General features: G+C 27.8%; 1 protein-coding gene across 10 annotated transcripts; it reads left to right on the top strand.

Moving 5' to 3' along the window:
• Positions 1-845: 845 nt before the first annotated feature.
• On the top strand, positions 846-17,687 carry LOC145190510 (fibroblast growth factor receptor 1-like). 10 transcript variants are annotated; one of them, XR_016453378.1, is made up of 19 exons: positions 846-897; positions 1,154-1,273; positions 5,072-5,145; positions 8,139-8,255; positions 9,009-9,513; positions 10,251-10,409; positions 10,731-11,030; positions 11,508-11,701; positions 11,829-11,892; positions 12,204-12,497; positions 13,023-13,160; positions 13,241-13,364; positions 15,163-15,341; positions 15,929-16,051; positions 16,142-16,212; positions 16,305-16,345; positions 16,429-16,528; positions 16,601-16,697; positions 17,442-17,687. XR_016453378.1 is itself a non-coding variant. In XM_090090560.1 (19 exons), the coding sequence occupies exons 2-19, from the start codon at positions 1,216-1,218 to the stop codon at positions 17,526-17,528; spliced, it is 2,706 nt and encodes a 901-aa protein (XP_089946686.1). In that variant the 5' UTR covers positions 849-897; positions 1,154-1,215; the 3' UTR covers positions 17,529-17,687. The 10 variants fall into 10 exon arrangements, 5 of the variants coding, with proteins under 5 accessions (XP_089946686.1, XP_089946687.1, XP_089946690.1 ...); XR_016453377.1 differs by having other exon boundaries at positions 848-897; positions 13,260-13,364; positions 16,130-16,212; XM_090090560.1 differs by having other exon boundaries at positions 849-897; positions 13,260-13,364.
• Positions 17,688-21,981: the final 4,294 nt, after the last annotated feature.

Here is a 21,981-nt window from a genome sequence, read left to right as displayed (position 1 = left end):
ACTTGAGCCTTGTGTGACTCATTATAAGCTTTGTGTGACTTCATTTCTTTTGTATAATCAAGTTGAATATTGTCAAATCTAGAGTTTAAAAATTTTAATATATCTGCCTCAAAGCAGCTTAGTTAACTCAGATGTCTCATATTAATGACAACACCCAAAATAGTATATGCCACATCTTCTGTTAACTATTTGCTTTTGGCCAAAGTTTTCCTCATCTACGAAATCAAACCATATTGTTCAGCCGGATTTTCAAATTTGTACAAGAACCTTTTGAACCTGATTATACCGATTTTCTCTGCTTTTTTTTTTTTTTTTTGAGTGAGTTGGTTCTGCCTTTTCTATTTTTTAAAACAAATAGATTTAAAGTTTGTCACGTAACAAATAAAAGGTCCTCGAATACCTCAAATTGAGTTATTTACCTCAATAAACTATTGATGATTGAAATTAGTAGATGCTGTGAAATCTTAGTTTGTATATCTTGTTAATAAACGATAAAAATGCTAAAAATAATTGAAGGGTATATTACCATACATTCGAACGGTTAATATGACAGACCGGAAAATCTTACCGGTTTGTAATGATATTAAATGTAACATTAAAATAAGGTACTTAGATTTTGAATTACAACTTGATTATAAATACTGTTCCCTTCATTATAAATATTGCTGTCTTGATTATAAATATCGTTGTCTTGGTTATAAATATTGTTGTCTTGGTTATTATTTAAACACTATACTTTGTTTGATTAATTTATTGTTTATTGCGTTACTTTAATTATTACTTAAGTCATCTGTTTGTTAATATTATGCCGCAGTATTAAAGTTTAATGGGAAAAAAAAAAAAAGATGACTTTCTTATGCTTGAATTGTAAAGTTTGGCAATTTCTTTCCTAAAGTGGTAATTTCTCCTCTAATTTTATATTAAATTTTTCAACTAAAAGATCCAATTTAAACATACATAATAAATTATTTTATTGTTCATAATCATTATTTTATTGTTCTTTAATGTATGAAAAATTGTCACCGACCAATTCTGAAAAATATTCTTCTTTTTATTATCTTTTTGTTTTCTCCAAAGAACGCGTTTACATAAAAGGCAATCAAGTCCATAATCTTTAGAACGAGATATTAAAATACATTTTTTGAATAATTAGACAAATTCCGTATCGTGATGTAATTGAAGAGTGGTAGATATGTAAGAGATATTTTTGCAAGTATGAAGTTTCAAATAGCAGCATTTTTTTCCCAAATAATAGTTGCTTTTACTGATGTTGGTAAGTAAAAAATTATTATAATTTTTGATTTTAAATTTAAAAAATGTCTTCAATAATCTGTTAACAAATAAAAATATAAAATTGACCATAAAACTAATGTAATAAATTTAAGTAAAAAAAAAAAAATAAATGAATGAAAAAAGCACCAACACAAGAAATAATGCAGTAATTGCAATAACAATGATTTAAACTAAAACTTGCAGTATAACTTCTTTATGCGTAAATTTTTCATAACAATTGATAAAAAAAAACCACATAAAAATTGAAAAATTACATCTTGGTTTGCGGTAATTTCTTATAAACGAGCAACTCACATGGTTTATTGATTTGTTGTTATTGAAACCGCTACGGTCTCTTCTCTGATGTATTACAGCGTACAACAGTAATGTATTTCATTAAAGATTTTACTTCAAACATAAGTAGAAACCACGTGTTCACATCAAGTTATATGACCAAATAAATAGAAAAAAACATAAGTACCATAATACTTGGTTCTAACAATCAGTTTTTGGGACCGTCATTTGGTCTAAAAAAATGATTGTTTGAACCAAATATTATGTTAATTAAAGCGCTGTTATTTTATTTGTATGGTATCATGTAGTTGCATTATGCTTATAAATGGTGTTTATTTTTGTGTTTACATTAAAATAAACATTTGGTATTACCGTGACCAACTATTTTTGTGTGCAGTTTCATAGTTTTATGATTTCTTCGGATGAAACGTTGCGTTGAAGATAAGAGAACAAACTGATAATTTATTCACAAAACACAATTTTTCTGTTTATTTTTTTGTTTGATTGTTTTTTGTTGTTTTTTTTTTTAATAAAAATTGGAAAACTGAGCTGAATAACTCATTAGACCTGTTATCATAGTTCATTTAATTCATTAGACCTGTTATACCAATATTTGGACAAATTGTTAGACTAATAATAGACCAATATTAGACCATTAGTTCATTAGACCTGTTACCATAAATTTGAATTTAGTTCAAGTCTTCTTAAAATTATTTGGCGCTAAAAATAACTTATATTGAAAACTTGCAAAACAAAAGCCTAAAATGTACCGAACAAAGAGTAAATAAAATTAATGAAGCGTATTTCCATAAAGAGGTGTACTTTTTAGTAAAGAAAAAAAACATTAGCAACATTATTTTTACGCATTGGCAACTATAGCAACCGTTGGCAACCTTATGTACGTAACAGGTTGTTTAAACTTCTCGCGAAAAGATAAAACACAAAAAAATTTACCAGCCATAAAAAGGTCAAACGTGTGCCTTTTTTTTTTGTACCCTAATATAATAGACTATGAAAAAACCTTTTCGACATGCCACGTTACTTTGATAATATCGAACTATTCTTTGTACAAAATATCTGTTCCATTTTAGATCACAACACACACACACACACACACAGATATATATATATATATATATATATATATATATATATATATATATATATATATATATATATATATATATATATATATATATAGATAGATAGATAGATAGATAGATAGATAGATAGATAGATAGATAGATAGATAGATAGATATAGATATATATATACGCACAAAGATTAAAACCTTTGATGTCATATAATGTTATTTTAAAACGAAGGTCTCCATTTCAATATTCAATCAAATATTATTTTGTTATATGAAGGCATTTTATTCATTTGTTCATTTAGAATTTTCCTCTTAGGTTGTAACTGCAGACTAATTGTTTCTAGATGTTTATATTTAGAAAACTAACGTCAGTTTATGTTAAAAACATGCTCACGTGTAACTGCCATAGTAACATGTTATTTTAAATTTATACGTAAAAAAATGAATTTAAATAAAAAAAACCACAACTAGTCAAACCGTATATCAAACAATGGAGCAGCGTATTTTCTAAACTTATTTCAAACCTTCGTACGTTACATTTCGTGGGTTAATATTTGACAAACAATATAACAAAACGTCACTTTCTTACAATTACGTCATATCTACAAATTACTATGATTTTTTTACATTTGCATCTGTTGAATCAGAAGTAAAAGAAATTAAATTCATAGCATTTGGAATTTTTTTTCATCGTTGTTTATTAGTATCCAGTGTTGAAGAAGTTCATATTTTCGATTTTTATTTTTGAAAGTTTAAGTGCACTTTTTCTTAAATAAAATATTTTTTCTACAAAACATGAATTAAATCTTTACTTTATAAAACACTTTAACCTAATTGACACTCATTGCAATATTTTTAATTATGGAAGTAAGTTTACAATTTCTTGACGAAAATAATGCTAATAAGAAAGTTTTGATTCAGATTTAAATATAATATTTTCTCTTCAAAATAAAAAATCAAATCTCGTTTTTTTTTAAAGATAAAATGAAGTAATACTTTATAAACTTAAAAAATGTAGGTCGTTAACTATATTTAACGGGGTGGATCGTATGTTAAATGACATATTCATATATATATAAATATATTTTCTAAATCGCTACACTGGTCCTAAACGTCAGAAAAAATCATAAGAGTCAAAAACACGCTTAATGCGATCTCAACATTTAAAATCATTATTATTATTATTATTATTTATTCGTCTTTTATAGTTTTTTTTTTTTTACTGAGGTTTCTGAGGTTTAATTTTAATTTTTAGGCTTTCTTATAACCTTTTATTTCATATAAATATTCTTAACACATGCTTGAAATCATGAGAATGCAGTTCTACTAATTTCGTGATCCTTGCAAATGTTGCTCGATAGAAAGCTCCATATTGGCTCATATTGGCTCATAAAGAAACCCTTTTGTTTCTTCTTTTTATCCTTTTCTAGGAGGTTGTATGTTTTAATTCGTCAAATAAAAGCTAATTCAAGTGTTAAGGAACTTACGAAATTCTTAAAAACCATGAAAAACATATTCTTCAAATGCAGTAAAAAATCGTGGTGGATCAACTCAAGTGGGGCCCCAATCGATAAAAATAATTTGGTCCTCAAAATCAAATAACAAAAAAATAAATAAAAAAGTTTTCCTGAATTAAGGCGAATTTAAGGATGTTACAGATTTGTTATCATAAACTTTCTCCGTGTTTCCACTACATGTAAGAGGAGGCTTATTTGAAAAGAGATCATCCAAATGTTGATTCTTCTAAACACAAAAATTATAACTCAGCATAAAATATATTAAAAGTTAGTCTAGCAATTAAAATAATTTAAAATTGGTAAAAAATAATATATAATCTCGATCAACAAACTGAATCTCCATTGACTTGAGATGGAAAACTGGGCCCATTAAACCCTCGGGGGCCCCGCAACCAGTTAGTTCGTTTAAAACTGGTAAGAAATACTTTTGGAAAAATGATATTGTGTTTATAATGGTTATTGATGCTGACTCCTTAAGATAGGCCAAAAGAAAAAAAGAGTTGCAAGAATGGTAAAATTAGTGTTTAAAATGCATGAGACTATTTTACATCCTAATTTTGTTATTCTTGGTCGTTGCGCCAATATTTTCATAACAAAATATGGTATTTCTTGCTTTTAAATTTTGTTGCATATGATTTTTCAGTTAAAGTTCATAATATAAATTATGATATAAATCATAATAATAATTATAATCAAATTAAATATAAAGTTCATAGTAAGTTATGATAAAATTATATTTTAGTAAGTTATTATAAGCCGGATTTTCTGTTAATATAACATAATAAACTAGTTTATATTTTAAAATGTTAAATAAGAGTAGATGTAAAAGTGCGCATTGAAATCTTATTTGTTTAAATAGAAATTTTTTTAAACCCAAGTTGTTTTCTTCTGGCAGGTTTCTTATATAGCACCGTTGGTAGAACATTTAAAGATTGGGAGCTCCAAACAAATTTGAATTCTTCTTCACAGGTATAAAATTTACGTTGAACAGATATCATAACGCTTAGTGTTGTGACCAAAACTAAAAATTGTAACTAACTTAACTAAAAAAACCGTAACTAAATTTAGTCGACTAACTTCTTAGTCAAACTAAATTTAGTCGGCTAACTATTTAGTCTTAGTTAAAACTAGTCGACTGACATTTTAGCTTAACTAATATTAGTCAACTAAATTTGTAGTCTAACTGAACTCAGTGGACTAAATTTTTAATTTGCGAAAAATATATTGTTACTGTTACCAAAAAATACTTTTTTTAAAATCTTGTTATGCGTCAGTTGTGAAGTGGTTTGAACGCCATGTTTTTAATTACAAATTGCTGTAAGTGACAATATTTATCTGCAGGGCATCTATTTCAAGGTTTGATTTTCAGAGTTTTTACGGTGTTTGGAGAAAGGTTTGCGACACATACACTTGGAATTTTGTATTAGTAAAAAAACTTATCTAATTTGTCCCCCCTTATTATTAAGTACTTGTTTTAACTTTCAATGAAAAGCAGTTCAAATCTGGATTTTTTTTGATTTCTTATTAAAGTGAATTATAAATTATATAACACAAGTGAAATCAATTTATATAAAAAAATGGTGCCATATTTTTGAAAGGTGTATTATATGCAAAAGCATTTTCAGATTTCCTTTTTACAATACCTGCAATGATTTTTTGAGGTAATAATACGTAATTTATTTCATTCTACACTCATAAAAACGCAGATATTTACAATGATAACAATAAGCCAGTAAACAGTTAGGCAATTAATGTTTTTTATTATTTCTATATTGTGTAATTGAACACATATCTTGTTCAAATCTCAATTTTGTTTTTCTTTTTAAAATTATTAAAATGCTAATAACTAATTATGTTTTCAGTATAAAATATCAGCTGATTTTGACAGAGTTTTTTTGCTATCAAACCAATTTTTATTTAATTTAATAAAAGAAAGTTTGGGGCAACACTAGGTACAAACAAAACATTTTTATTAGCTAATTGTCGCAAATTTATGACGTATTTTAAATTTCTTAAAAACAATAAATTTTGATGAATATCTTTAAATTGATTTATTTGTCATAATTCATATTACGTTCATATAATTTCATGGTATAGGTTATTCAGTCTTTTTTAGCAATAGGCCGGGTGAATAAAATTGGGCAATTGCTTTTTTTCAGTAATTGGTCAGCTTTACGTGAATAAAGACTTCAACAACTTTTCTTAAGTTTTTATTCACGTAAAATTAAGCAATTAGTGATTAAATTGGTTACCTTTACGTGAATAAAAATATGAGGAAAACTGCTGAAGTTTTTATTCATGTAAAGCTGACCAATTACTCAGTAAAAGCAATTGCTCATATTTATTCACCCGGCCTAATAAATCTTGTTTTAGGCGTGAAACTTGGAAAAGATGAAAAAAGTTTAATCTAAAAAATCAACTTTCAGATCCGATTGGTATAAACTCTTGAGGCTCAATAACATAATTTATTACATAACTTTCAGATCCGATTGGTATAAACTCTTGAGGCTCAATAACATAATTTATTACATAACTTAAAGTAGCATAATTTAATATTAAACTGTCTAATTTAAAGCATATTAATTTAACTTATTAAAGTTCAGGAAAGTTTTTAAGTTACCAATAATTACCAATATTCAACTATTGTGTCTATTACGGTTTGGAGTTTTCTGCAAAATAACACTCCTGCTGGCCTCACATGTAGCAATTATTTAAAAAGAAAGATTATTTAGTAAAATAGCTTTTACATTTTTTTACTCACGTCATTAAAAAATAAATAAATAAAAGTAAAAACGGAATGGAAGAAAAAATTAACAAAAAAAGTTAACAAATAGTGTAGTAATTACTGGATGTACTGGATGACTAGATGTACTATTTGTGTAGTAATCAGGGGCGCCGCTTGGGGAGGGGGGTTACTGGGTACTTTTTACTCGGGCGCAGGATCAGAAGGGGCGCACACATGACAATAATTTTTTTTACTTTAATAAAATAGGTACACAGTGCTTCAAAGAAAAACTCCTAATTAGGGCGCTTGTTAAATTTTGACCCAAGGCGTCCTTAAGGATTGCGGTGGGCCTTGATGTACTGGATTTTGTGAGGGTAAAATCTGACACTCAACGAATCGTTTCCTTGTTGATGTTTCTGGGTTTTCTTAGCGTTTCAAATTCAACATTTTCTACCGATTTGCAAGTTCGACCTCTGCCGACATCAAAGCTGCAACAATTCCATAATGAGCCAAAAATTAGTCGTTGTGTTAATTATAAAGAAACAAGAATTTTTTTTTTTTGATTTTTTTTTTTTTTTGCATTATACCGTGGTGTGACCAAACAAAGTCATGTGCTTTAAGAAAGTCCTAATTTAAGAAATGACAAATTTCGTATATATAAAAGAAACATTTGCGGAAAATAACTTTGTTGTTTTAACTAGATATCTAGTTAGATAAAATAACTAAATATTTTTTCCTAAATGTTTACTTTATGTATACGAAATTTGTCATTTCTTAAATTAGGACTTTCTTAAAGCATAGGACTTTGTAAGGCCACACCACAGTAGTTACTTTTTTTCCATCCCGTACAAATGCATTTCATTTTAATTCGAATCGAATCTGAAATCACGTTTTTAGATTCAATTTAAATTTTAAAAACAGCGAAACTATAGAAAGACAACGGTTACCAGTAGAAACATGTCAGTTGGAATTACTGATTTCTTGTAAAAAAAATCAAACAAAAAAATAAAGTTAAAAAGATTAGAATTAAAAAGAGATAAAGGTTAAGGGTTAAAAATAGGTTGAATTAACTTATAGCCACCTACTTTACTGGTTGGTCAATTAAAGAAACCATCATTTGTAGAGATAGTATAAGAAAAAGTTATATTAAGATAAGCATCCTATTGGCTGAAAATATTTATCTTTTTGATTATCTTTTTAAGTTATAATAGTTAAATTTAAAAACAATTATTTTCAGGTTTTGGACAACCTCACTTACTGGGTGACATTAGATTTTCAGAATACAACCATTCTGTACTACTACTTGTTGAGTCCTTTGGTTGATCTTCGGTCTGAAAGGCTTATTACTTATAAAGTAAAGTTCCTTTTTCAATTTTCAATGCATTTAACTAAACTATATTTTTATTTACATATTTACTGCATACTCAGTCTAATCCTTTAGCTATTATTAATGAAATGTTAAGTAATTGTCTAATAAAATGGACAGCAAAATAGTTTGTTTATATTAATTTTAGTTGACCTAAAACTCTCTTTTCAACAACTAGAATTAAAGAAATGTTGTTCTTTTTGAATTTCTGGTTATCAATCCCGAAGAAATTTCATTACTCCATTTGATTATTGCTTGTTATTTTTATAACTGTTACTTATTATAATTATTTTATCATTCTTTTACATAGTTGCTACCTTTTTTTTTTTTTAAATCACTAAAAAAGAACTGGTGACAGTAACACATCTGTTATTAACATGGTAAAAAAAGGAGGATGAATAAGATACAAATGATTTTATTGTTTAAAGTAAATAAACAAAATTCTAAATTGCAAAAAATGTAAATTAAATGAAAAAAAAAAAAAAGAAAAAAGCCGCAACAAAAAAAACCAATTTACAGCTTGTGGACTTAAAGTATTCTTGAGGCAGTTGAAAATTTTTATTATCTCTTAATTATTTCTCAAGTTATTTATTAATTTCTAAAGCAGTTAAAAATAGAATGATTTATTTAAAAAAAAAAAACAGAATGAAATATTTAAAAAAAAAAAAGAAAAACAATTTAGTATATAAAAGAATGGATTGAAATATTTTAAAAAAATAAAAATATCAGTGCTATTTTTAGTATCAAATTCAAATCAACAATGCTGATGTTTTTTTATGTCCAAATTGTTTTGGTATTGGTCAGCAAAGTTATCTACAAGTTCCACCTACTCGAGAGCTTATGAGTTATGTATCATATAGTGGCAATTCTAATGTTGAGAAAAATATAAGTTATACCAACCCTCTTACTGGTCAAGAATTAACATTTAAGTATGCTTATTTTGGGCTCTTTCTAAATGCAAGTGCAATACAAATGATGAATTTCACAGCAGTAAATGTGACAATGTTTGATATCACTTACATTAACTGCCCTGCAGTTGTCCATGGCCTAGCTTTCTATAATAACTCTCCAGCTGCAAGAACAGTTTCGGATTATTTTATTACCAATGGAAGTTGTTTATCAAACTCTGAGCCTTCCCTGCTAAATAAAACTTTGCAGAGATACTGTGATGTGTATGGGAATTCGACATTTAATGGTGAATGCTGGTGTTCTGCTGGCTATGAAATGAAAAATGGAACTTGTATGGGTATGTCTTTTTAAACAATTCTAATTTAGAAAATTGTACTTTTAAAAGATATCCTAAAACAATAACACTTTCAACTTAATCTTGAAAAGAAAGCCAGAATCTGGCTATTCTAAGTAGCAGAAACAAAGAATGACTGGAGTTTTAGGGATGTTTGCAGCAATCACAAGATTTTTGGTTAATGCCTTGCAAACATCACCAAATCATCAAACATTACCAAGCAGAGTAATATTCCCTAACTCTATTAAGTACAACTGTGGATCTCATAGGTTTGTACACAAGTATTTCTCATTTGCATGTTTGTATCCTAATTATTGTGACTATGCAATATGATTGTCTTTAAACTCAACTTCTGTGTGAGACCATGGTGCAACACTTATATAAGAGCACTTATAGTTACTTTTTTGTAAAAGGCAAATTTTGGAGAATGTCTAAAACCTCATAATAAACGAAAGTTTTACTCTAAGTTCACCTTGAAAAAATTTTATTAAATGATTTTTATAAAGTTACAATTGTTAGGAGTGTATTATAAAAATGTAAAATTTTTGTGTTAAGTGGTTTTTTTTTTTTGAAAATATAATTTAAACTTCTCTCTCTATTTCATTTATAAAATTAAAAATCATACGTTTTAAATAATTTAAGTTGTTATTATTTACTTTAAGTACAGATTTTATCAAAACACATAATTTCTTAATATTAAGATTAATGGAGGTAATGATTTATATTTTTCTTTTTATAAGAATGCCCTACAGAATATTTTAAGTCTTCAAAAGGCTTATTTTCTTGCATGAAATGTGGGAAATTAACAGATGTAATCAATTTGCAAACAAGTTGCAAATGTAAAGTGGGTACTTATCGATTAGCTAATGAAACGAATATTATTGAAAAAGATTGCTATTGTAAGAGACTGTATATTATTCTTACTATTGTTGTTATTCTTATTATTATTACTGTTATTATAATTGTTGTTATTATTATCATTATTATTATTGTTACTATTATTATTGTTATTATTATTGTTATTATTGTTATTATTATCATTATTATTATTATTATTATTATTATTATTATTATTATTATTATTATTATTATTATTATTATTATTATTATTATTATTATTATTATCTTTCCTTTGTTGTTTTTTGTTAAAACTGTAATTATAATTAGTGGTAATATTAACGATGAAGATCTTTTAAAATCAAAACATTTCTATTTTATAGATTATCCTTCAACTCCTTCTTTAAGCATACTTATGTCAAATACGTCAGCAGTGTTGATCTTGGCTAAGTCTTCTACTAAAGGGGAGTCATTAAATAATTTTATAGAGATCTCCTGTCTTCAGCCTAAATACTTGTATGAATGTAATGCTACACCATTTCTTCTGGAGTTCAATGTGATTGAAAATTTATTACCATACACAAGTTATGAATTTCAGATTTGTGTGCATAATGCTGTTTCACTAAGTAATCAATACAGACAAGCTAACTGTATCAATGTTAATTTTACAACTTTGAATGGATGTAAGCTACTTCCTATTTTCTTAAGACTGATTGTAATTTTAGAACAGTCAAGTTGAATTCAGCAGTTAACACTTTATACTCAAACTATGACAAAGATTTTATTTTATAAATTTCAAAATTTCTTTTCAATGGAGCTTGATTTATAAAAAAGATTAGGGCTTTAATATATTTGTTATCTAAGTTTCAAGAGAAAAACTGATAATCAATAACAATTCTTATATATTATTCTTATATGTAAAATTTATTCTGTTTATTCAGACCTTACATAGTCCTTAATTAGGTTATTTAATTTAAATTGTTCTTTTTGTTAAGATTTTATTACTGGTTTTTTATCACAAATTTTAGTGATATGATGATTAGGGAGAACTACTTGCTGGTGATAGCAGTTTTCAGTTTGCTGATGCTTTTATCTCCTATATTAGTATGATAAGACAGATTTAAATTGCTTATTATTAATCAAAGATTTTTGTTTTTTAGTGCCAACATCGGTGTACAATTTAACTAATAGTTATGAAAATGGGGTCACTTCACTTTCATGGGCAGTTCCTTTATCAACTGGTACTAGTAACATTGTTTATCGTGTTAGGTGTGATGGGGTTACTGAGAAAAAAGTGAACAAAACCACTGTCTCTATTGATGTCCCATTAATTCAAGCAAGTTTAAACTGCTGTGTATGCTACTTTTTATTTAAATAAATATTTTATATTTAAATTGATAATATTGTTAAACAAAAGATATTTTTTATATAGATCAGTTTATTTTTAAATATTTTTATTTGATCTGTATCTTTTATGTCAGATTACTCCCGAGTCAAATATAGGAATTGGTCCAGTAAGTTGCATCACCTTAAGCTTTTTCTCAGGTATTATTTTGTCTCTAATCCTTCTTATTCAATGACTTAAGTTTTCATATGGTGATATTTGTTTTCACAAACTGAATAGGTTTTCAGTACCTATTAATTCTTTAGCAAAGACTTTCATTTGTTAAAATGTTATGTTTTAAATCTAAACTTGTTGAATCCGTTTTATTTTCCGTTTTACCAGGATAAAAATTACTAAGTTAATATTTGTGAACAAAGATTTTTCTTGCAGCGGATGAATAAATATGGCTTGTTCATTTAATTTGTTTTAGGTAATCTTCTCATCTTCTGTTCACCTATTTAATTTGCTTTAGAGAATAGCTCATCTTCTACTAACCTATCTACAATTTTCGGGAGTTTGACTGGAGTTTTGATTATTGTGGGAGCATTGGGGTTTTGTTTGCAGAGAGAGAAAAAGAGAAAACTAGAAATTGTAGCAGAACAAAAAATTATTAATGAGCTTGAACTTCAGACTTTACATGAAGAGCATATAAAGCAGCTGCAAGAGGAAAATCAAAAGAATACTTATGTTCCCATTGATGCTGCAATAATCCAATCTTGGTCTGCTTTTGGAGAGCAAGAGCCAGTTTATGAAGAAATTGCAAGTAGTATGTAGATATAATCTAATAGTAAATAATTATTTCTAGCAAATGATAAAAGATTATGCAATAAATATGTGTACCTCCAATGGTGCTCCAAAAAACATCAGCAAGACTGAAAACGTTTTGTAAACACTAATTTTATAATCAGATTGATTTATTGTAGAAATGTTGTTATTTTACAAAATCCTTTATCTCGTTTCACCCAAGCATAGGGGATAGACAAGTTATTTAATGCTTCATCAAAAAACTCAAAATTTACTTAGATGTACCAAGGAAATTCTATTTTAGGAAAATATTGTTATGACAATTTAGACCATTACACAAAAATTATGAAATATAAAACAAAGAGCACAAATAAAAATAATTATCCTGCTTCATACCAGTCTTCTCTTTATAAAAGTTTTTTTCTTTTTGTTTTTTTTTTCAATTGTTGTCACATAAGAGTAACTTTTATATTAAGTTTTATTTTAAGCTTGCAATTTTTGTCACATAATAGCAACTTTATCTATATTTGAGGAACTTTGTTTTTAGGTTACAACTATTCTTACTCAGATTTAATCATTAAAGAAAAGATTGGAGAAGGTCATTTTGCTTTAGTTCATAAAGCAGAAGCTTTCAATATTTGTGGTCATAAAGGGAAGTCCACTGTTGCCGTCAAAGAATTAAAATGTAAGTTTTTATTGTTTTTTTAGTTTAATTTCTTTTCTTTCTTTCTTTCTTTTTTTTTTTTTTTTTTTAATTGTTTGTAGATGGTTTTTTTCCAATAAGCAAATTGCAGTGAAATGGATAAAAAAGATTTTGAGAATGAACTGGAGATCATGCTAGAAATAAAGTCTCATCCACATGTTGTTAGACTCTTGGGAGTGTGCAATGGTAAGTTCCTAAAGAAGAGTTTCTTGTTTTGATGTCATCATAAAAATGCTGCTGAAATCCTGGTTTCAAAAAAATTAGGAACATTAAAATTTTTTTTTGTTTCAGTTTTTTTAAATTAAAGCTTATTTTTTTTCAATTTTTTTTTTTTTCTTAAACATATCTTACATCAGGGTGCTGTACTAAAACATGCAACCATGTTTTTAAATAACATAAATTTTAAAAATAGTGTTTAAAATATCCCTCACATGGTTTTTTTCAAGCTATGCATCTTTTTTTCATTAACAATTTTATTACTTTTGTTTTAGGCTACTTAGAATTTATTTAGATCTTGATTAATTCTCTGTCTATCTTAGCCTAAATAGATTCAATTGAATTCAAATCTGGTGATCCAGCTGACCAAGGCATTAAGTACTTTATTTTTCAATCATCCAAACTTAGAATGTGAGAGCTGCCTAGGCAGAAGTTGCATCTTATTGAAACTGGCATAATTCATTTAAATGAATCAGTATGATGGAACCATCCAGTTTTCTATCATCTCTATATAAATACATTGGTTGATTCAACTGGTAAAGGTATTACACCAACCAACTCCAATAAAATAAAAGCAGTCCCAAACAAAAACACTCCCACTACCACCTTGCAAAATTTGATCAGCAAAGAAATTGATACACTTTTCAGATTTCAGATCTTTTAATAAGAACTTTGCTTTTCCTGTTTACTACTTTAAAGTTTTGTCACTGAAAATTACTTGCTTGAACTTTTACATAGACCAAGCCATTCTCTCCTTTATACCGTGATCTTGTGAGCCTCTGGCTGACATCATTAGTTTTTAATGGTTAAGTAAACACCAATGTTTATACTTTAATAAAATGTTTCTAATCGTATTTGAAAGAACCAAAAAAACACATGGTTTTTGTCAAAGTTTTTGATAAGTTCATCATGATATAAGGTTTGATTGGGTCTTGACCACTTGACCAATTTTAAGACGTTCTCTTGTTCAGTAGGTTTTTTTTTGGTTTTTTTTTAACTTTCTAGATTTTGGATGACTTTGAATGACAACAGTCATTTTAAGTATTATCAGAATATTCCTGATACAATTCTTGAAAATTATTAATCTACTTGCAATTTCTCTGCTGCTGAAATGTTTTTACAAAATGATCAAACTAAAATTGATTAATAAAATAGTCAAGAATAACTAATGGTTTGACAAGAAAATAAAATGGGCATCAATTTAAAATTTTGTCTCTTTTTTTACATAATATTTTGTAGGGTTTTTTTTTGTTTTTTTTTTAATATGCTTTTGACAAAACTGAACTAAAAGCTTATAAACTAAAAAACTTGTGAACTTTTTAATTTATTGTAGGGTAATATTTTTTGTATCAAGCAAAAAAAAAAAGGTCTTTATGAAATATGGTGTTTTGAAAAAAAAAATTATCAAAATATTAGAGGATTATTCCTCTTTTTTTTTTTTTTTTTTTTCCTTTGACTTGGAAAATATTCACAAATTAATAAACAATCTTAATACACCTATTTTTTTGAAACCACTTAAATGTATAACAAATCTTTTCATTGTAACAATAGTAGTAAGAAAAGTTTCTTTTGATAATGTTGAACCATCTAAGTTTTTTTAATCAAACAATAAAGACAAGTTTCAAAAAAAAAAAAAGTGAAAGTGTTTACAGATTACAACAATTAAATTTTTTTCTTATTTCTTTAAAGTGTTATCCTAATGGAGTTTTTTAAATGTATAAAATACTTTATCATTTTTTATTTTTATTTGATTTAATTGCTATTTAAGTTCCACATTGCATCATTATTGAATTTGTTCCTGGAGGCGATTTGCAAACTTGTTTGGTTAAATCAAGGATGTACCGAAACACATCAATGGCGACAGAGGGGTCTTATCTTACGTCATACTATCTTCTTTTATTCGCATATCAAATTGCTTCAGGAATGCAGCATCTATCAGAGAAAAGGGTAGAAATTAAGAAATAATTTTATGGATCTTTTAAAAGTTGTACACTGTAAAGTACAATTAAGTTGTGAGTTTTTTGATAAAGCATTAAGCTTTTAATGGGTTGCACAGAATGCTACTGTGCTGTTTAATCACAATATACTTTTCTTACAAAAAGAATATTATATGTATTCAGTTTATTGCTTTCTTGCTTTGGTATCACCAAATGGCTTTTGATATATTTTTCCTTATGTTGCCAGTTTAATACAATAAATGTTTTATAATAATTGTTTTACAATATAGTAATTCTTTTTCCTTTCTTTCTTTTTTTGCTTTTATTTTATTTTTTACTCTTGATCTTCATTTAAATTTTAATTTTACATTTCTTTGTTGTTATCTTTTAATTTTACATTTCTTCGTTGTTATCTTTTAATTTTATATTTCTTCGTTGTTATCTTTTAATTTTGTATTTCTTCGTTGTTATCTTTTAATTTTACATTTCTTCATTGTTATCATTTACAAATGAGATGGTAATAGTTTTAAAAAAATCACTCTTTTTGTTCAAATAAAAATACATCTTTATTGGATAATATGAATATAAAAACTTTAGATAATTCACCGTGACCTTGCATGTAGAAATATATTGGTTGGCTATGGAAGAGTTTGTAAAATTGCTGACCTGGGATTAGCTAGGCGATTGGATGAAAATGGTTTATATAAGAGAGAAAAGCAGGTATTTATTAGTACAGGTGTGATATTTGAAAGGAATGACTTATTTTATTTACAATAATATCTGTTGAATATTTTTAAGTATCTTACTTAGGCTCTTCTTCCTGTAAAATGGTTGTCACCTGAATCAATTAAAACGGGATGGTCGTCAGTGAAAAGTGACGTGTAAGAAACTTGATAAAGTTTTCAAATGAAGAAATATACCTGTAATCGATTAGTCATTTTAGCGTCTTTTTTTTTCTCTTTTTTTTTTTCAGGTGGTCGTACGGCATTTTACTTTGGGAAATAGTAACAATAGGTAAGAAAGTCACGCAGTTCAAATCACTTACTATCTTTACCTCTTTTTTTATTATTGAGATGCTTTTTTTTTTTTATCTATAGGCGGAGTTCCCTATCCAGGATTCCGTTCCAAAGACATACCAAGACTACTTTTAGAAGAAAAATATCGAATGCCTAAACCTGAACATTGCAGGGATGAAGTGTAGGTTGGTAATATGCATTACATAATCTTAAGTTGTTAACAAAAATAATCTTTTTTTTAAATTTTTTCTAGTTATCAAATAATGCTTTCATGTTGGCACGAAAATGAACATTGTCGGCCTACATTTTCCGATCTGGCGAATAAGTTTAACGTGTTAAAAGATGATAAGGTTAGGTCAATTTCTAAATTCATCTCAAGATGCAAAACGATCTACTCAAGAGAAACAATTTTTCTCTTTCATCTTTTGATTTTCTGCAATTTATGAGGCATAATACAATTAATAGAATCGTCCATACCTAACTTTCTATCCTGAACAAATAAGAATATCTTGAACATCGGTTCACCTATTGTTAAAACTAATAATATCCAATGTTTGATTGAAAAACACAGAATGTTGTAAATTAGATGGAAAAGTTAATAGTGAGCTTTCTCCTTATCTTGAACTTCACTTATTCTGTTATGTACACTTTAGAAATTGATCTTTTTAAAGAAATTTATCTTCGATTGAAATCCTTTACTCTCTTAGGATGCTTATGATTGTATTTTTACTTTGTGATTACAAAAAAAGTGTTCTTGCTCAAAAATTATCTTTAAAATTGGTTTTAAGAAATATCTTCGATTCATTTTTCTGCGTTTTAGTTTTTCTCCCAAACAAAGCGTTTTTCAACTACAAATATATTTGTAATTTAATGCCCATAATTCTAAATATATTTATAATTCATTGCCCATAATTCTAAGTATATTTATAATATATTGCCCATAAATATAATAAATATATTTATTTATGATCTACCCATAATCATAATAAATATATTTATTTATGATTTACTGCCCATAATTATCTATAACCTTTTGTTTTGTATTTTTATAAAGGTTTTGTATATAGATCCTTAGTGCTTTTTTTTTCTTATAGATTTATGTAAACTTAGATCAGTATGATGATGATGCTTATTTGCCCCTGGATGAAGAAGAAGGTTGTACTATCAAAGATCAAGCTTGAGAAAAACGTCATGAATGAGCTAAAACTTTTGTGAACTCTTAAAAAAAAGATAAAAAAGATGTTTTGTGTTTTTCATGAAGCTCGCTTACCTTGTTAAATCCGAAAAAGTAGTCTAAATATATTTATCTTCTATTTATCAATAATATTTCTTGCAATAAATACATATTTTTTAATATTTCCGAAATTCTTTTAGATAAACTACCTCCTAAATCAAAGCTCTTTACATTTAAAACTCAAAATTTAACTAAACATTTAAAATGTTAATAAAGAGATGATTTAATCTCTCGGCTGAGATGCAAACAAGTAGACTTTCAGTTTTTTTAAAAGTAAATATTTCTGTGGCCTACTTAAAATATACGGCGTTATATTCTGTATATTTTTGAAGCAAATTGAAGGCCATTTTAATTATGTTCGTATTTACATTCATGGAAGCATTTAAACTAGATTTATAAGTGAAATTTTTTAATATTTCTTGTTTATTATAACAGGTGTTGTTATAATGCACCATAAAAATATCGCAAGCAGTATTTCTCTCTTTATCCTGATCATCATAATAGTAAAAACAACATAACAGTATGTAATTAGGGATAAAATTAGAACTATTTTAATTTAAATATTTTCATTCACTAATTCTTAATGTTAGATTTGAAGGGTGATTTCTTGAATTAGAAAGTAAGTGCAAATTGGAAGATTTAAAACAAAACAGTTGTAACCTTATGAAAAATTGCACCATATCAAAAACAAGCAACGTAGGATAAACTTGCCAAAATTTATCCATAAAAAATATGTTTTAAAGGAAGGTTTCTAGGAAACAGAAAAAACATGCGAGAAGTAAAGTATTACTTGATAGTAAGTTATTTATGCAATGTGTGAAACTACAATTTATGCAATGTGAAAAAATGTATTAAAAACTGTTAGAATTTAAATTTTTTGTGTCTTTTTTTTAAAAAGAATCTAGATTGTCTTTGTTATGAGTCAGTAATAGTTTTTCGATTATTATTGAAGTATATGTTGCAAATAGTCTGGCAAATAAGACCTTGTCCCTTAATTTAGTGGATGAAACAGAAAAATACTTCGAGTTTCATTCCATTATTGAAAACAAATTTACCTGCTTTTCTGTCTTAGTTTTTCTGTCTTGTAGTTTTGAGCAAAAGATGATATCAATAGCACAATATACACTAAACCGCAAAATTAACGCACCTCATACATTTCGATTTAGTTTAATTGTCGTCAAATTATCATATATTTTGACAATCATATTAAGAATAGAACACATGAACACAATTATTTCGATGATAATAATAAAATTGACTTTGAGGATGGTGAAAAAAAAAACTAAAACCAAAAATATGGTTTGTTTAACAAAACCAAGTAAAATTGTTATGCACACTAAAACAGCTTGAATTAAAACATTTTTGACTAATCAATAACTAGTGTTACCACCTCTTAATAATGTTAGTACAGTTTGACAGCGCCGTGGCATACTTTCAATTAGAGATCTAATCGTATCTTGAGGGATATCTTCTCACATGCAGATAAGACTTTGTCGCAGCTCGTTTAGGCTGTTAGTGATGGATGTTGGCTTCTTACACGGCGTCCCATTATGTCTCAAGGATGCTCTATTGGGTTCATATCTGGACTGTAAGCTGGCCATTCCAAAACTTCAATATTAACATTATTTAAGTATTCAGTAACAATATGTGTTGTATGTGGTCTAGTATTATCCTGCATAAGAAGAAATCCATCTACAATGTATGGTGCAAAAAGTACCACAAAAGGTTCTAAAATGTCTCCTATGTATCGTTAAAAAGTCAGACGTCCACCATCAACAATAAAAAGCTCTAAGTGGGCTGTTAAAGATATTCCACCCCATACCATCAATGAGTCGCCTCCAATGTAATGTTGTTTCTCGAATGTTACAAGCGAAATATCTTTGATTTGGTCTTCTATACACTCTTGGGAGGCAATCAAAACTTACAAGCCACCTTGACTCATCTGTAGATATGATCTGTCCCCAACCATGTACTTCTAAATTCATATGCCTCCTTGCAAAAGCCAGTCTATTTCTTCGGTGGTTTACAGACAATCCAGGACCAGTAGCTGCTGCCCGAGGTCGTAAATTTAAAGGACGAAGTGTTCTTCTTATTGTATCTTGATTAACAGCAGTTCCATGAACCTCAGCAAGTTGTATTTTGGAGACTTAGTGCAGTAGTGAACCGTTCTCTCAGTGTTCGAAGCGTTAACAATCGCTCTTTCACGGCATTGGTAGCTCGTGGTCGGCCTTGGCAAAGTCGTCTAGTGTGATCATTGGTCTCTACAAACCTTTATAGAACCCTACCACTAGTTATATGAGACACTCCAAGTCTTCTACTAATTTGGCAATTTGTAAATCCTTCATTGGACAAAATAACAATTGCAACACATTCATCAAGACTTAAATTTTGTCTAGAATGCTGCATTGCGAACAGATGTGTTGCTCAAATGACAGGTATCTTTTCTACTGTTAAAACAATTTAAAACCAATACATACTTTTCTTTTAGAAGTGAGGTTTAATTACAGCAAAACCTGCTATTTATGAAAAGCTGCTATAATTTCGAAATTAAATAAGGGAAATGGAATACAACATACAAAAGGCGTAACAATAAACATTATCATCTTAGTAATTCGTAAAATACATATTTTACAAAATAGTAATTCGGGAAATACATAATTTTTTTCAAGATAAGCTGGAATTTATAAGTGGTGGGTTAATTTTGCGGTTATTGTATTATGCAAAACCATCACAAAAAATCAATGAGACAAGCTGATGGTATTGTCAGGCCATCTCTAGACAAAATATTCAAATAATTTGTATCTATTGCAAGGTTACTTCAAAAGCAAAAAGTTCTACAACATTATGCAAACGTTTTCATTAACTCTTTTTGCATGCACCCAGCAACATGCAATGCAACTTCACGATTTTCATCAGATACTTATAGCATTTTCGAAGTTGATGTCTCCAAAAATTATCTTCAAAAATTATCTTCAATTTTATTTTAAAATTTCTCTGAGTATTTTGAAGTCAGCTTTGATTTCCTATTATATCAATGCTTTCTTTAATCTAATTTTTATTATTCTCTCACTACATAAAACAGTGTTAAAGCTTACCAGAAACCTGCCGCCCCTCATTTGGCGAAAAAGGGAAGAAAAAAACGCATCAACTTTTTTTTGTCAAATCAATTTTACCTTCTTTCGTCTTTTTTAAAAGGGAAATTGAAAATAAAGTAAATTTTTATTATTCTCTCACTACATAAAACAGTATTAAAGCTTACCAGAAACCTGCCGCCCCTCATTTGGCGAAAAAGGGAAGAAAAAAACGCATCAACTTTTTTTTGTCAAATCAATTTTACCTTCTTTCGTCTTTTTTAAAAGGGAAATTGAAAATAAAGTAAATTTTTATTATTCTCTCACTACATAAAACAGTATTAAAGCTTACCAGAAACCTGCCGCCCCTCATTTGGCGAAAAAGGGAAGAAAAAACGCTTCAACTTTTTTGTGTCAAATCAATTTTACCTTCTTTCGTCTTTTTTAAAAAGGAAATTGAAAATAAAGTAAATTTTTCCAGAAAAATTTTATGCGATTACAGCGATGTATAATTTAGCAGCAAAGTGTATTGGAAAACATCAATTGAATTAACTTGACTTTTTTGAAACTGATGTTTTTAAAATTCATCCAAAAAGCAGAACTTTTCAGCTTATGCTTTAAGGTATCAAGCAAAGCTTTCAAGCCTACTTTTCTTACTAAAGTATACAATTGAAGACCACACTGGAAAAACGATCAAGCTACATTTTTATTGTCTTGAGTAAATTAGATTTTAAACTTCAAAACACCATAGCTCACACCATAGCTCAATTATTTGTTAAGCTAAATGTCTGTGTAATTTGATCGTTTTCTAGTTATATAGTCAATTATTATATAGTTAAACTGCAGCCGAATATAACAGGGACAAAAACCCAAAAAAAGCAAAAATATAGCTTGATCGTTTTTCCAGTGTGGTCTTCAATTGTGCCCATGTCTGAACGTGAATGTGATAATGATACACTAAAACCTTTTACAAACAATTTCAGATGCAAGTCTTTATCAACCTTGATACATTCCGTAACTCACGGCAAAAAAATTGTAATTCAATTCAATTTCATAAAAAACAATATTATCACCACATTTTAAAAAGTTATATTCCGAAGGGTTGTTCATTTGACTGATTGATTCTAAATTAACTAAGAAAAATCATTTGTTAAAAATGATCGATACCAATCTTCTTGAAAAACTCTTTTTTAAGGAGATCTTCTTGGTAGTGAAATTGTAAGTAGTAAAGATAGTGTGTGTGTGTGTGTGTGTGTGTGTGTGTGTGTGTGTGTGTGTGTGTGTGTGTGTGTGTGTGTGTGTGTGTGTGTGTGTGTGTGTGTGTGTGTG

The sequence above is a fragment of the Hydra viridissima genome, unplaced genomic scaffold (assembly GCF_058129835.1).
Source record: "Hydra viridissima isolate aposymbiotic clone 2 unplaced genomic scaffold, HvirCarnegie_v1 scaffold_6, whole genome shotgun sequence".
NCBI lineage: Eukaryota > Metazoa > Cnidaria > Hydrozoa > Anthoathecata > Hydridae > Hydra > Hydra viridissima.
The sequence above is the reverse complement of the archived record's forward strand: the minus strand, read 5'-3'. Positions and strand labels throughout refer to the sequence as shown.